This window comes from Pyrus communis, chromosome 8 (assembly GCF_041283825.1).
Source record: "Pyrus communis isolate YQ-2024b chromosome 8, ASM4128382v1, whole genome shotgun sequence".
Taxonomy (NCBI): Eukaryota; Viridiplantae; Streptophyta; class Magnoliopsida; order Rosales; family Rosaceae; genus Pyrus; species Pyrus communis.
Window position 1 is genome coordinate 11,619,039 of NC_142572.1, and position 16,386 is coordinate 11,635,424.

Here is a 16,386-nt window from a genome sequence, read left to right on the forward strand (position 1 = left end):
TTTAAATCCTCTGCAAATCTTCGTTTTCACTGATTTATGGGCATACAAATCCTCTGCAAATCTCTAAAAGATTGCTATATTATTAGTCCTCGGAAACAATTCTGAGATCATGAACTATGGGGGCTTAATTCACTACTTACTGTTCTTGGTCGGATGCTTTGACTTTGTACACATTTTGTAATGATTAGATCAAAGTAGAATAAGAACAAAAATAAAGAAAGTTGTGTTGTACAAAAAGGGGGAAAATTTTGTGTGGAAATCAACACTCATTAACAATATTTTTGTAGCCAAAATTTTATAGGTTTAATTGATACAATGCCCCTGAAAGTACAATCGAATCCCATATTGTTTCTTAGAAGTAATGATATGGTCCCTTGACCCATTTTTAGTCTCCTATTTTGCCCCATCACCATTAAGTTTGTCAAAAAGTTGATTCAAGTCGTTAAGCATGACACATATAGGACGCTACTGTTTAGAGGAATGAAAAATCGAACATAAAACCTCGGATATATCAGTTTAACCTTGTGAAAAAGCTTATATGAATTTCATTTGACTCGGGTGCAGTGTTGTCTGGTTGGAATACATACATGGATTGCAAATGAAGAAAGCTTCGTTTCCTTCAATCACAGAAAAGGGAGAAATTAGGAAAAGCAACGCAGATGGGTTTTGTTTCAAATTAAATTCATCGAGAAACATTATAAACGTGTTTTTTAAGTGTAGACTTAATAGTTGCCCCTGCCAAGTTAAAAATTTCTTGGATTACCAATAAGGTAGTCCAAGTTTTTTTTTTTTTTTTTTTTCCTTTGTCAATCAAAGTAAATTTTATGGAAAAGAAAACTACTATGAAGTAAGGACAATTTCAAAAGAGAGAGTTCAAAATAAACAAGCAAAAGCCGAACTCTATAAAAGAAAATTACAATAAAATGGGCCCAGAGTGAGGAGCCCACAACAACAAACAAACAGAAAAACCTAGACATGAAAATGTAAAACAACCACCTCCAGCAAAACAGCTACACCACTGTCGCAAATTTGTCGCCACCACCCGGAAGAACAAGGCATAGAAAGAAGCTATGAGATAAACTCAGAGGAAATTGAGATCAAACTCAAGGCAACCTGAGACACAAAATGCTTAGAACAAAAATAACCGAAATCTAAGTGCATAAAAAGAAAATCCAAATCAACAACCATGGTGGTTTGGGGAAGGGAAAAACTAGGGAGGTGGGGGAGTCAGAGGAAAAGGTGAGAATGCGCGTGGGATCTTGGCTTACGCAAATGCGTGTGGGAATGTAGGGTGTTGTCTTTTACAAAAGCTACTTATAAGGAATTAGTTACTCTTATTGCCGATTGGTTTTAAAATGAGCCTCAATTGCTTTATTGGTGTCAAAATATGTTTACATACATGTGAAGTTCAAAAACCACACAAGCTACACATCACCAAATACGTCTGGTTTAGAGTTTCACCACACGTGAATGAAATCTCAACTTCCTTTAGTCCGGTGGCTAGAATCTAATTCATGTACCAGAAACTTTTTCACGGCAATGCTCATAAGATGGTAATAATTGATGCTTTCCTTAACAATTTTACTTCATCAGAAAATTAGCTGATTTCTTACACTGAAAACAAAAGGGTCAAAAATGAAATTAGCTAGCGTCTTGGACGAATACGCCTCATATGCACAAGTATCTTAAACCAAATTCATTCAATTTACAGATGTGAAAAATTATCCCGAGAATTTTTCACTCCACCGGGGCAACTATCTTCCACTGCAGTAACCGAAGGCATTAACTCCCAGCAAAATATTTGTGAGCAAAAGCAAATCAAAGTGCCATTTGGAGCAGTGATTAGAGCAGTGGGAACCGAAATGTTGCAGAAGCATCACGAAGCATTTCTTGTGCATCAATGACCAGGAGAAACTGGGGCGCTTCCTGGAGGTCCAGGTTGGGTAACTCTTAGTGTCCCTCCAAGCTCCACCGGAACAAGAGGGACAAGAGAATGTAAAACATCTGTTATCAGAGGGCGGTAACTTGGTTCCGGTTGCACACATAACACAGCAACAGCAGCAACCTGTATGTAACGCATTGCAACTGATCAATTATAAGAATTGGGTCCATTCAGTATAGTACTAACAGTCTATCAAAGAAATCAATACAGAGTCAAGCAGGAGTCTATCACAGAGCTAATAGAACCGAGCGTACTAGATTTTGTATTTCACAAACCTGGTATAAGTGCTTCAAATCCATGGAATCTTTGATAACAGGATCCACAATGTTTGGAAGCTTTGATCTGTCAGTGAGCTGAGGCATGGCCTGTATTAATTTCGAAACATTTGAGTTTTTAGTGGGAATAATGTAAATTAATTTAATGGAGAGCAGTTCAGAGAAAGGCATACCCATGTGACTATAGATTGGCACTGAGTTGGTGCCAGTTTTTGAACAGGCGTTCTTCCCAGTAGAAGCTCCAGAAGCACAACTCCAAAAGCATAGACATCACTCTTATCCGTCAATTTACCTGAAAAATAAAACGACCAGTTTTCTTAGACATTGCCGAAACATGAAGTGATAAACAAGCAAGTTTAGAGATGTTTAAATTGTGAGAAGTCTGGTAACGGGAAAGCTTGCATAACTGATTATGTGCACTGTTGTGAATGTTAATGTTTAAATGCGAGATTCTAAGTTCTAACATGCATACATCAACCCCATCTATAACCCAAAAACTTTGCTATACCCAGCTAACATTTCTTCAACGCGAATCCAAACTTTTCATAAAATCAACAAGTCATCCAAAAGTTGAACTCCAGCGACTACCTTTATCTTCTCTCATGTTGAATCCACCTAAATGTTTTCCCCAACCCTAACTTCGATTGAGCTCGAGTAAAACAAGTCCGGAATTTCCTCTTCCAAACCAGAAATGGAATATGCCCCCAGTGGCAGAACATGTGCAGCAATGGACACAAGATAGCATAATTTAAAAAAAATTATTTAATATCTCTATCAAACTTAGTGCCAATGCAGTTGTCAAGGGTCCGAAGAACAATTAGATTACACCTAGCTAAGCGAAAAGCAAACTAAAATTCAATCAGTAAGATTCAAAGAATACATGTTGCAATTATTACAAGTTTAGTTGGCATACCATCCAAAAGATACTCTGGAGCAACATAACCCAAGGTCCCAGAGAGCTTGACATTCTTACTGTTTTTTGCCCTGTCAGCCACGGCAAGACCAAAATCTGAAAGCTGAAACCAGCCACCATGAGAGAGAGAAAAGCTTCAGTGAATTTAAATGCAAGAGGATAATAATGCATGGAAGCAATTTTTAAATGGAAACTCAATACTTTACAAGGAAAGATGACACACTGCAATAATCATATAACCCTACCTTGGCATTGAAGTTGGCATCTAAAAGAATATTAGATGTTTTCAGATCTCTATGGATCACTGGAGGGTTGCAGTACTCGTGTAGATATTCTAGCCCTCTGTTCAACAGCGGCCAATATGTTAGTTTATATGCAAGAATCAAGAACAAGAAGATCCAACAACTGGGAAAACCCAGCTCACCTTGCTGCATCCAGAGCGATTTTCATTCGCATAGGCCATGTTAATACAGAACCATGAGAGTGTCCTACAACAATTTGATTTACATATCAGCACCATTTGATTATCTTTGTTTCTAAGATTTAAAAAAATCGAAGAATGAAATAACTGTTTACCATGCAATTGACTTTCCACAGATCCGTTATGCATCAGTTCGTAAACAATGAACCTTGAGTCACCATTAATACTACAACCCAAAAAGGTAATTATATTTGGATGCTGAATTTTATGCAACAACTCCACCTCATTCTGCAATTCCAAATGGTAATTCAATTACACTCAATAAGTACACCAGATAAACAAAAAATCTAGTTTCTGGACTTGAACTAAAATGTCAAACAAGGGTTACCTCATATTCTCTCTCAGCATCCTCACTTGCACAGTCTAGTTTCTTGACTGCAACAAGCAAATTATTATCCAACCGAGCTTTATAAACACATCCGAATCCACCCTCACCAATAATATTACTTTCACGAAAATCGTTGGTGCCTTTTTCCAGTCCCTTATATTCAATTACTGGAACAGATCCTTTCTTAGAAACCATCCTTGTGGAATTGAATTTCCCCACAAATGGACCCAATGCAAGCCCCTTCTCGCCATCTTCGCATACAAACCAAAGAAACAGAACAAAACAAAACACAAAATCTCAGCCAGCAATCCACAAATAAACTAAAACCTACAAATTGAAGCAAGATTTAGGGACCAAAAAAGTGTTTGTAAAACTGGAAGTACCTGAGTTGCTCTGATAACTTTTCTTGGGGGATTTGTGTGGAAATTTTTTGTGGTAAATCCACAAGCACAACAGTGATAAAAGAACTACACCAAGTGCAGTGCAGGTAACAATGAGTGCAATTAGCATTATCTTATGTGAACCAATTTGATGCCTTTCACTTCCTTCTTCAATTCCTGATACCACATGAAATATACAGATGAGAGAAGTTTGATCAAATGGGCAGAATTTAGCACATTAAAGCAAACAGATGTTGCACCCACATCAGCAAAAAAAAAGGGGTAATTTCAGCAAGAAATTGATAAAATCAGAGAAATTCAACTCAATTATTGCAGTAAATGCACGAATTTTGGTGGGGATTTTTTGAAATTCGAAATTCGAAAATGGAGAACTCGTGACCCAGTTAAAAACCCAGTTGCTAGAAATGAAAAATGAAGAGTCTAGAGAGAGAACCTGGAGTGAAAGTAGCCATTGATGAAGCAATTGGAGAAATGTGCGAGGAGGGAGGAGCAGATATGGAGGAAAGAAAAGGGTCAGTCGGTGTGGCGCCAACACAAATGGGAGTTGGCTGTACAAGCAGCAAAAGCAAAACTTGAAGAAGAAGAAGAAGAAGAAGAAGCTTCATTGTTGTTGTTGTGCTTTTGCTTTTGCTTCACTGCGTTCAATAACGCATGCAGATGGAAATTGTTCCAAGGGAAGAGAGGAGAGAGAGAGTAGGGATGGTTGGTTCTGTTCTGTTTCTTCTCCTTCTCCTTGTGAATTTTGAATTCTGAGTCTATCTTGTCTGTGTGTGTCTCTCTCTTTAGCAACTTAGCGACTAGCCATATTTTCTTATGAACTTCCTTTTAAAACCATCTTTTCAGTCTGCAAAAGGTAAAAGCGCAGAAAAAGCTGTGGTGGTGTCTGCGGGGACAACAGTTACACACCGTTCATGTGGGCACTCAATAAACTATCGTTTTTATCATTTAGTACCACATTCTAGTAGCATTACTTTTTACCAGAGGTTTTAAGTTCGATTTCTATTACAGTAGAATTTGAATCACATTATTGTTAATTTATTGTGAAGTTAAACTTATTTGCGTCCTTAAAATAGATAATATCATTTGTTAAAAAAATTAAAATTAAAATCACCCTTTTAAAAAAAAAAATTAAATTAAATTAACATTTTTTGCATGAACAATTAGAAAAATAAAACAAATTGAAGTCAATGTGATCCATAATTTTTCTTTTAGGACCAATGAGTAGTACGAGGACTAAGCGAACAAGATTAACTCTAAAAATTCAAGCGGCGAAAATTATATGAAAATGGGGCTACTTTTGAGGATAGAGTACCAAAAACTAGAAACTAACATCATAAAGGTACCGTTTGGTACATAGGACGGAACAGAACAGAGTAGGACAAGGTGTTCCGTTCCACGTTTGGTGCGCCTAAAACGGGTGGAACGAGCTGTTCCACGGGACGAGTTTTGGGTGAATTTTCGTTCCGCCTCACCCCCTGGAAGGACTCGTTCCACATCCGTGGAACACAAAATTATAACCTCTCCGTCTCCTTCTTCTTCCTCCTTGTTTCCATCCGAGGGCATCTTTGCTCCCGCTCCGTTCCGTTCCGTCCTGTCCCGTCCCGTCCAGTCCCATTCCGTTCCGTCTCGTCCCGTCTGCATACCAAACGATACCAAAATGTCGTAACTCTTTACTGTTATCCTCAATTTCATTGAAATTCAATGTCATTTTCACTGCTAGTAAGTTGTGTGCATTTATTCCTTCTTTACATGTGACTCTACATACATGATGTCGGGCTGTCACATGCGTTGGAAACAAAATTATGAAAATGACACAAAGGAAATTTAGCTGAACTAAATTTGGTTGGACGGAGTGTGTCTTTGAGATTTCTCATCCAAATTGTGGAGAAATTTTTCATTCTACCTAGAACACGGATGGTACATCAATAGTTATTATGCAAGTGAAAGGAAGTCTTATTTTTCAAGTTGTTAACTTTTTAACACAAGTATCTAGCCCCTTGTATAGTATCTAGCACCGGAAAAAGTTAGTGGAGTGATTTTTCATCACAAAATCGGTACTATCTACACCCTAAATGTGGGTTAAAGTTACATTTTTGAGTTCTAATTACAAAATTGGCATAACCATCAATGACCTAATCTCTACTAATTAACAAAACACTCATTGTCAACCAAAATTCTATGAAATTATCAGTTTAACCCTCTAATTAAAACATAACATAAATAAGAAATATGGGGCAGAAATATAATCTCACACAACCAAATTTTGCTGTTTTTTTTTTTTCAAAACCTCACCTAAATGTAATTCTAACATATCTCTAATTCAAAATAAATAAATAAAATTTAAAAAAAAAACTTCCTAATTAAAAGCTTTCTCACGCACTTTGTGTATGTTCATATGCTAGTATTATGTAAACAAATAAGACTTGTCACGTGTTTGGTGACAAACAGGTAACAAATTGTATTACATAGCCCCATGTTACCTTTATTTTTCTAGGGGGAACTTCTTTTCTTTTTTCTATTTTTTTTATTTTTTTTATATTTTTTTATAATTTATTTATTTAAGAAAAAAAAGAACTAATTGCTAAGGATTAGGGAGACCCACGTGTGAGAACTATTAGTCAATTGAAGATCTAAGAGTTGGTAGAGCGTCACACTCAGACCAATTTTATGCATGCAAAAGCTGACAATTTGTAAGATCATTTGCGTGCCTCTAGTTCCAAAGTTCATCACACATGCTCAACTTTTTGTGCAATTTTCTTTGGTTTTTTTGGCATTTTATAGCTTGTCCCATGTTCTTTTTGTGAAATAATTTAAAAAATAAATGTATGGAGACTAAGATGTTAGTGCATATCGATTGTAATTGGCATTTTTCTAGCCTAAACTTTTGCGTGTAAGTTGAGTCTTAGATGTTAGGATTGGTTCTACTCGAGTTGACGAAGATCAAGCCTAACCGATTATTGTTGTTCTACAGTAACTAAGTCACAATCTCAAGTTTAGGATATTAAAGTTTTTTTTTTCTTTTGTCAAACGATAGATATGTTAAATTAGGAAACCGCGAAGTTCAAACCCACATCGTGGTGTAAGAATAACATTTTTCTCCACTACTGTATCTGGAAACTAATTAAGCTAATTAATTTATTTATATAATTATATTAGCTATCCTTTTAGGACCTGGATTTTTGTCGTGGGTTAATGGTTAGTCGTCATTTGTTTGATTTAAGGCTTTGGAATAAAGCCCATTTGACTTGAGGTTTTGGTGCTAGGGTTTACACATGAAATATTATACGCCTTTTTGAACTTTAATCCTTCAAAAAAATTAAAATTTAATAAAAATCTAGTGTTAGATTGAATATTGATTTTAGTCCTTTAATGTGTACTTAATTCAAATTAATATTATATTTTTGTTTTTATATTTAATAGATAACTTATTTAATGTTATTACATTAAATTTTAAATTTACTATTATACACATTTTAATTCATTAATTTTATTTAACTTTCTCTAATTAGTGTACCTAAACGTCCATATCATAATATATTTTACTAAACTAGTGTACCGAAATGCTCGTACCTAAATATATTGTAGTGAATTAGTGACACATAAGAAAATATGTAAAAACATAAGTGTACCAAAAATTCTGTACCTAACTATATGAAACTAAATTAGTGTACCGAAATATCGGTACCTAAATATATTGCACTAAACTAGTGTACCGAAATATCTCTACCTAACCATATTATACTAACCCAGTGTACCGAAATGTTCGTACCTAAATATATTGTAATGACTTAGTGGCATATAAGAAAATATGTAAAAACATAAGTGTACCAAAAAATCTCTACGAAAATATTTTCTTATATAAGATGCTTACCATAATGAGAATTAAAATTTATAATATTTTCATAAAATTTAAATTCATACAATTATAAATAAATTAAAAAAGAGACATTGAATACATATGCTAGCATTAAGTAGAGTCTAGGGACTAAAATCAATTTTTAATCTTGTATAAGACATTTTTCTAAACTTAATCTTATATATGTGTGCACATAATATAGAGAGCTCATATGCATTAGAGAGGAAATACTTTGTGCGTGTTCGTTATGAGGGATTGCCTAACTATTGTCTCATATGTGGCAAGCTAGGGCATGTTACTAGGTGGTGTAAGGATGAGATGCTTGGTGAGATGGCTACGACAGACGCTATGTATGCGTTTAAGGGTTTGGATGCGGAATATGACTTGAGGGGGAATTGGCTTAAAGGAAGAGGATAGCAGGCGAAATCAGGGTATGGGGACATGCATAGAGGTTCGAGGGGATGAAGTGGGTCAACTTCTTCATCAACTTGTAAAAGACAGCCTAATGGTACCAATGTTAAGCAACGTGACCGTCGAGTTAGGGTGGTGGATAAGGAGGAAAGGCAGAGGTTGGAACGTGAGAAAGCTTTTAACGCTGATCTTATTGGTTCAGGAGGTGTGGTCGCGCCGGAGGCAAGACTGATTGTCTTGATGAATCACCCTGAGAAAGGAGGGGCAGTGGGGGATAGTGATGAGAGCTTGCAGATCAGCCATGCCTTTGATCTCAATGTTCCTATTGTGGTGAAGCAAGAAGGGTTCTTAGATTCTTTGCTAGCGACGAGAGGGGAGGGTGCAAGTTTGGGTGAGGCTCTTTTGTCCCAAGACTCTGATCCTTTTAATTTGTTACCCATCATTGAGGCGATTACGAAATGAGGAACTAAGCGGAGCCGTGAGGAAAAAGCTGAGAGTGTAGAATCGTATGAGGAAGAATTGCATTGTGTGAAGAAGAACCCAAGGTCTGGAATAGACCAAGCGGAGGCCACCTACGAGCGGTCTCCGTGATCGCAATGAATATCTTATGCTGGAGCTGTCAGGGTATTTGGGGAGACCTAAGAGTTGACGATCTATTGGAGCAGAATAGGCTTCACTCCCCCGAGGTAATGGCTCTAATGGAAACTAAGAATCATAGTAGACGTTATCGATATTTAAAAAGAAGGCTTGGAATGGAGTGCATGCATGCTATTGAGCCTAGGGGTATTGCAGGCGATATGTGTTTGTTTTGGAGAGATGCAAAGGATGTTGTGCTGATTAAAAATGGAGAGTTTTTTTATTGAAGTACTGATTGATGATATGGCTCACCACTATAAATGGTGACTTGTGGTTGTTTATGCGAGTACTAATGATCGTAAGAGGGCACAACAATTAGGTGTCTTATCCGAATGTATTTCTAATTGGGCAAAATGAGCAAAAAGATATCACTTAGACATGCGTACCAGCAACCGATGTTTGATGGACCTCGGATTTGGGACATGGAAGCAGAGCTCAAACGGGCAATTAAGAATGAAGAAATTTATTGGCAAACGAAATCTTAAGTGCAGTGGTTGCAAGAAGGAGATAAAAATACTAGATTTTTTTCATGCTCAAACTATGAAAAGGAGAAAGAGGAATGAAATCCGTGGATTAGAAAAGGAAGACGAAACATGGTCCACTGATAGGCAGCGTATCCAGGATGTTGTTGTTCAGTAATTTCACTCTCTATTTGCTATGGCTAGACCCATAAGCTCCAGGAGATTATTGCTTGTGTACCAAGTAGGGTTGGGTAATTGGATAATAATATCTTGATTGCTTAAGTGACTGATGCGGAAATTGAGAATGCAATATACTAGATGCATCCAATTAAATCGCCAGGTCCAGATGGGTTTAATGCAAGTTTTTTCCAACATCATTAGGAGACGGTGGGAGGTGTTGTTTTAGGTATGGTTAAATCTTTCAAACTAGACAGATGCTATTAGAGTTAAACCATACTAATATTGTGCTTATTTCAAAAGTGGACAATCCAAGGAAAATTACTCAGTTTCAGCCGATATCTTTATGTAATGTGGTGTATAAGATTATTTCCAAGGTTCTGACGAACCGACTAAAGAAAGTTGTTTCTAAAGTTATTAGCCAAAATCAGTCGGCGTTTGTAACGGGGTGCCAAATTTCGGATAACATTTTGGTGGTCCATGAATCCTTACTTTCCATGAAGCAAGGGAATGATGAAGGTATTAATTTTATGGCGCTAAAATTGGACATGGCTAAAGCTTATGACCGTGTTGAATGGCCTTTTTGAATGCTATGATGCTTATATTGGGGTTTGATGATATTTTCTGTTAGTGGGTAATGGAATGTGTGCAGACAGTCTCATACAATGTGATTATCAATGAGGAGCCCACGGGTCACATTGAATCTTGCCAAGGACTTTGGCAAGGAGACCCTTTATCGCCGTTTTTTATCCCTGTTTTTATTTCTAATTTGTGTCGAAGGGTTATCTGACTTAATACAAAATAAGGAGAAGGTTGGGCATATCCAGGGGATAACTGCCACCCAATGTGCCAAGCCTCTCTCTCACATGTTCTTTGCGAATGATTCGATTCTCTTTTGTCCATCTACGGAAATGGAGGCCATACAAGTTACTGGTTTACTTCAAAAATATGCTGAGGGTTTTGGGCAATGTGTTAATTTGGAGAAGAGCTCGACATTTTTTAGTTCAAGTTGTCCGCAAGCAATGTGGGTTCGGTTATCCATAATGTTGGGTATTAAATATCAAGAGAACTTTGGGAAGTACTTGGGTATTCAAGCAGATTTTAAGGGTTTGAAGAAGAAAGTGTTTGAAGACATACGAAATAAGCTGGAGGAAAGAATTAATGGTTGGGTAGAACAGTTCCTATCGGTGGCTGGGAAATAGATTCTCCTTAAAAGTGTAGCTACTGCTTTGCCTAACTACACAATGTATTGTTTCCAACTTTCCATTCAATTGGTTAAGGAGATTGAGCAAGTGATTGCTAGGTTTTGGTGGAGGGATCCGAAAACGCAGAAGGGGATTCATTGGTTGGCTTGGAATATAATGTCGAAAGGGAAGGCATCTGAAGGTCTTGGGTTTAAGGAAATTATTTCATTCAATTTAGCTATGCTAGAGAAGGTTGGGTGGAGGATTATTTGTAATCCGGATTCTCTTTTGGCAAAAATTCTTCGAGCGAAATATTATCCTACCTCGTCTTTCTTGGAGGCTCCAATGGGAAGAGGCACTTCGTGGGAATGGAAAGGTATCTTGCAGGGATGAAAAATCTTCAAATGGGGACTCCGATGGAGGGTTAGGGATGGACGGACATTATGAAAGATCCATGGTTACCTACACCACGCACTTTCCTACCCATCTCACGATCTGGGGACATGTCGTTGGTGGTGGGGGATTTGGTGGGTGTTGATGGGTTATGGAACAGGAACATTGTTGAATGATGTTTCAATGAGGAGGAAGTGCGTATCATTTTGAGTATGCCAATTAGTAAGTTTCTGTGTCCTGATCAGATTATTCGGCATTATACATGGAATAGGATGTACTCCGTTAAATCTGGATATATGGTTGCTCAATCGTGTGAAAATTAACTTGACACATAAATTAAACCCTATTTGTGACAATTGTAGTATATATGCAAGTAGGGATCGTTCTAGACCGGGGATTAACTAGGGATGCTAATCAACACAATTAAGACTTAAAAACACTAATTTAGACTTTATAGACTCAAAAACTAACTCAAAACATTTAAAACAGCAACAAACACTCAAAAAGACTCAATTCTAGACCTAACAAGTGATTTTGACGAAAATACAACTTAACTTGACTCAAAAGATTAAAAGAAAACATATTTTGACTCAAATAACAAGACTAAATGAAAGGGGGATTGTTTTTGACGAATTTAAAACTTAAAACAAAAACTTTGTAGAAAACACTTTGTAAAAACGAAATTAGGTGAATTAAATGGGTGAAAGGCTAGTTAGAGGGTCCTCCACACATGATATATGCTTATGAACCAATTTCCAGTTATTATTCCTTTAGACTATGAATGACAACGCCCCAAGTTAATTGCATTGCACAACTAACCATTAGATTTTCCTTATTTCATTGAATTAGATGGAATACGCATCTAAACCAAATTATCTTTCTCAAGTTCCCTATATGAAACGCATAACAAAGATACATATCAAAAGTCATTAAGTTTTGTGAAAATCATAAGCATTGACAAGGCATTCATCACCATGAAACGCATGAGACTCATACCAAGGATTTACTTCACACGATTGTAACTAGCAACCTCCACTACTTGTGAATATAAGTGAATAACTATTACGTGAAACTCCCTTATACTCTAGCATCAAATTCATGCATGCAAATTAAGTGTCGACCCCTATCCCACATACATAAACAAGTTTTAATAACTTAGATAAGCAAATCACATTCACACCTTAAAAAACAATAACTGGATGGAATCAATTCATATAAAACATATAATCATGGCTTCGAATTCACCTCCAACTAAAAAGAAATTAGTTCCACATGTTCGCAAAACAAAGATAGAATACACCTAGAAACACTCCAGGTGGCTCCTCCTTCCTTCCTTGCTGCCCACAATGGGGATTTGTGTGAATTTAGGCTCTTGAGGTATGGTGGATGGCGTGGTGTAAATTTGGGGTAGAGGGTGGTGTAGGGTGAATTGTGGTGTTTGATGGCTGAAAGTATGAATGAATGAATGAATGAATGAGTAGATGGATTGAATGGTGCGGCATAGGGTTGTATTTATAGGCTAATTTATGCACACTTTTTGAAGGAAAAGGATTGCACAATCCTAGGGTAAAAGGGTTAAGTCTTTGCAGAAACCAAAAGGGTAAGGGATAGGGAATTTTCGCCAGAAATTAAGGGCTTCTAGAAACTAGGTATTTTGTGGCAGAAATTAGACTTCTAGAAGGGATAAAGGGCAGATTTCTAGACCTAAATGGATAAGGACATATGATATAGGTGTAGGATATAAATTATAACTCCTAAACCTCCAAGGAATGACCTAGATGCGGCACACAAGGGATTAGGCTTCTAGAATCTGTTTTATGTGTTTAAATATACATCTAATCCTTTTAAATAGCTAGAATTATGGCACAAACTGATTTGGATAAGATAAGATAGGATAGGGTAAGGTTGGATAAGATAAGGTAAGATAAGGTTGGATAAGGTTCCTTATTTCTTGCTATTTCCTTATCTTCTTTGCATTTGAACTTCTTTCTCCAGATTTGTAGCCTTCCTTAGCCTCTCTTGACTTCAATTTCGTCCATCAACTTTGCTCCATAGTTAAGCTATCCAATTCATGTCCAAAACTGCTCCAAATAGCTTCAAAATGCACTTTCTTGCTCCTTTTGCGATTAGGACCTATAAACATATGAAAATAGCTTAAAAGACTATAATAAGTAGTAATTAACTAACTAAATGCAAGGAAACAACATAACTAAGTAGCATAAATATGCTCCTATCTCTCAGGAAATGAATAGAAATTGAGAACTTGGAGGAAGGGTGTGGGATAGTCAAGTGGGGATCATGCTAAAGATCCTATTTGGGGGCTATAGTGTAGTTGAAGGTTCCTCCTAAGCTTTGTCATTTTATTTGGAAAGGCTATAAAAACGTTCTCGCAGTAAGATCTAATTTACAACGACAGGGCGTCCGTTTAGAGACTTGTTGTCCACACTGCAGGGAAGATACAGAGACACAGGTACATGTATTTTTTAAATGTCCTTTTGCTAGTGTGTTTTGGTTTGGCTCTCCTTTGCAACTGGATGTGGTGTCGGTGGAGGGGGAAGATTTTTTGGCATGTTGGAAATGGTTGTTGAAAAAATATGGTGTTGCGGAGGAGGGGGGATAGGTTGATGAGGTGGGTGGTTTATGGTTTATGGAGGATTTGGAAGTGTCAGAATAACGTGGTTTTTTAGAAGAATATGGTGGAGCCTAGAGTAGCTTTGGAGTTATTAAAGAGTCAATGGGGGGAGATTGAAGGATGTGAAGGGGCCTAGGTGTTGCCTGCATGCAGCAGACGACAAGGGGGGAAGGTGGTTCACGAGAGGTGGATGAAGCCTTATTTTCAAACAATTAAGATTAATTGTGATCGAGCTTGGCATAAGCAAACGCGTAAGGGTGGATTCGGTTAGGTGGCTAGAGATTTTGCGGGGATTTTTAAAAGAGCTAGAGGTGTGAGGAATGTTTGATGTGAATCAAGTTTGATGGCAGAAGCGGAAGAAATACGAGCAGCTTTGGTGGCGTGTGTGGAGATGGGCTTTGGGCTTGTTCAAATTGAAACTAATTCTAAGTTCTTGATGGACATGCTCACAGGTGTTCTTTAGTCAAAGGTTGCTATGGAAGGTGTTCCATGGGACATTAGTCATCTCAAGCAACAATTAAGTTCAGTTGAGTTTCTTTTCACCCCTCACTCCTGTAATAGGGCTATACACTTGGTGGCAACTCATGTTACATGTGTAGGGGATGTCATATGTGGGATTGTTATGAACCGGAGTGGTTATTCAATGCTCTAGCACATGATGTAAACATTTCAATTCATATCTAATAATATTCTACTCTTTGGGAAAAAAAAAAATTTTAAAAATTGTGTTTGAGTGAGTTCGTATACATATCATGTTCTTAGAAGATTAACTCCGTGTTTGAGATCTTTCTGTGGTTTCATCACAATTCCATATCTTGAGCTTGTGCATGGAAGATCTTGTGGAGAAGAGTCGTGAAGCAAGATTGTCATCGTGGCAAAAGACAACGTGATTTCAACTTAGTCTCAGTTTTTTAAGACATTTCAAATAACAGTTTAACGTTTTGAAAGTTAGACAGTTGTTAGGTCACCAACGTTAAATGAGGACTTTAACAATTTTAATTGATGAAAATGATGAGGTGGACAAATACTAAAGTTGATTTTCACTAATCGTTGTCTTTGGAGCTCTAATCCCCCAAATCGACCCCTTTTAACCAAGTTAATCCGTAAATTTGCTCAGCTAAAATTAGACCTGGCATTCATGTCGTGTTTCTCATGTTCGTGTCGTTTTCGTGTCATACCCGATAGCTTAACGGGTCATATTGTGTAATACCCGTTAAAGTAAACGAGTAATATGACCCGACCCGAAATCAACCCGTCAATATTATCAAGTAATATGACCCGACCCGTTACCCATTAAGAAAAATATATTTTAAATCAATAAAAATGAAAATGAAAAACATAATTTGACCCCAAAAAATGTAAAACATAATACTAAATTAGTATATACATACTAAATTTCAGAGTTGACCCCTTCATGAAAGTTGTAAAGCTTTTCACACTTCTACAATAATTATTATTAATTTTATTAATTTTGCACTCAAATAAAAAATACTGTTCATGAGATTTGGAGGGTTTTAAAAATCTAAACCACCATGTAACCATCGTCTAAGCATTGAGGATGCAATTATGAACATTTATTATGTTTTCACATCTTTCAGACTTATGCATTAATGATTATGAATTTTGTTTATTTTGAACTCCCTTAAAAATACTATTCATGAGAGTTTGTATGGTTTTAAAAATTCACACGATGATATACCCATCCTCAAAGCGTAGAGGATGTGACACACCCCGATCGAAATCAGGGCATGCTGGCCGTCACGTGGAAGTGACGTAGCCATGTGCACAGTGCGGAAGCTAATAAAATAGTAATGTGAATAGTACGAATAATAAAACTAGCATACAAAGGTAATAGAAACAAGTGCTAGCGTAAGTGAGACACAAGTTCAGAGCATAAGCCTAAAGCAGTCCAAATGAAAATGATGCGACAACAGTACACCCGAAGGTGGCCCTACGCTGGTGATCGTCTGTCAGAAATGCCGGAAAAGTCCTCTAGGAAACCACCAAACCTGCTAGTCAACTAGAACCTAGAGGGGCGCAAAACAAAAGCATGAGTGGGCAAAAACAAAGCTTTTTGAAAACCATTTAATAAATACGTTCTAACCCCTCGCCGTAAAACCTGTATACTTCCCAGAAAATAGATATACGTATATATATACCAATCATGCTCAAAAATATGCCATGCCAAAACCATTAAAATGAAATGCAAGTGCTCAGGTATAAATCATATCCATAACATTTAGTCTGGCTGCCGGAGTCACCTAACGTGACCTGTACGGCTGAATCTAGAGCTCAA

General features: G+C 37.1%; 1 protein-coding gene across 1 annotated transcript; it reads right to left on the reverse strand.

The window, feature by feature from the left end:
- Positions 1 to 1,551: 1,551 nt before the first annotated feature.
- Positions 1,552 to 5,274, reverse strand: LOC137717985 (putative receptor-like protein kinase At1g80640). Its single transcript, XM_068457514.2, has 10 exons — positions 4,774 to 5,274; positions 4,323 to 4,496; positions 3,940 to 4,190; positions 3,707 to 3,839; positions 3,555 to 3,618; positions 3,376 to 3,472; positions 3,131 to 3,233; positions 2,391 to 2,509; positions 2,218 to 2,307; positions 1,552 to 2,065 (listed from the first exon to the last, which is right to left on the reverse strand). Exons 1-10 carry the CDS (start codon positions 4,943 to 4,945, stop codon positions 1,898 to 1,900), a joined length of 1,371 nt encoding a protein of 456 aa, XP_068313615.2. The 5' UTR covers positions 4,946 to 5,274; the 3' UTR covers positions 1,552 to 1,897.
- Between the last annotated feature and the right edge of the window lie 11,112 nt (positions 5,275 to 16,386).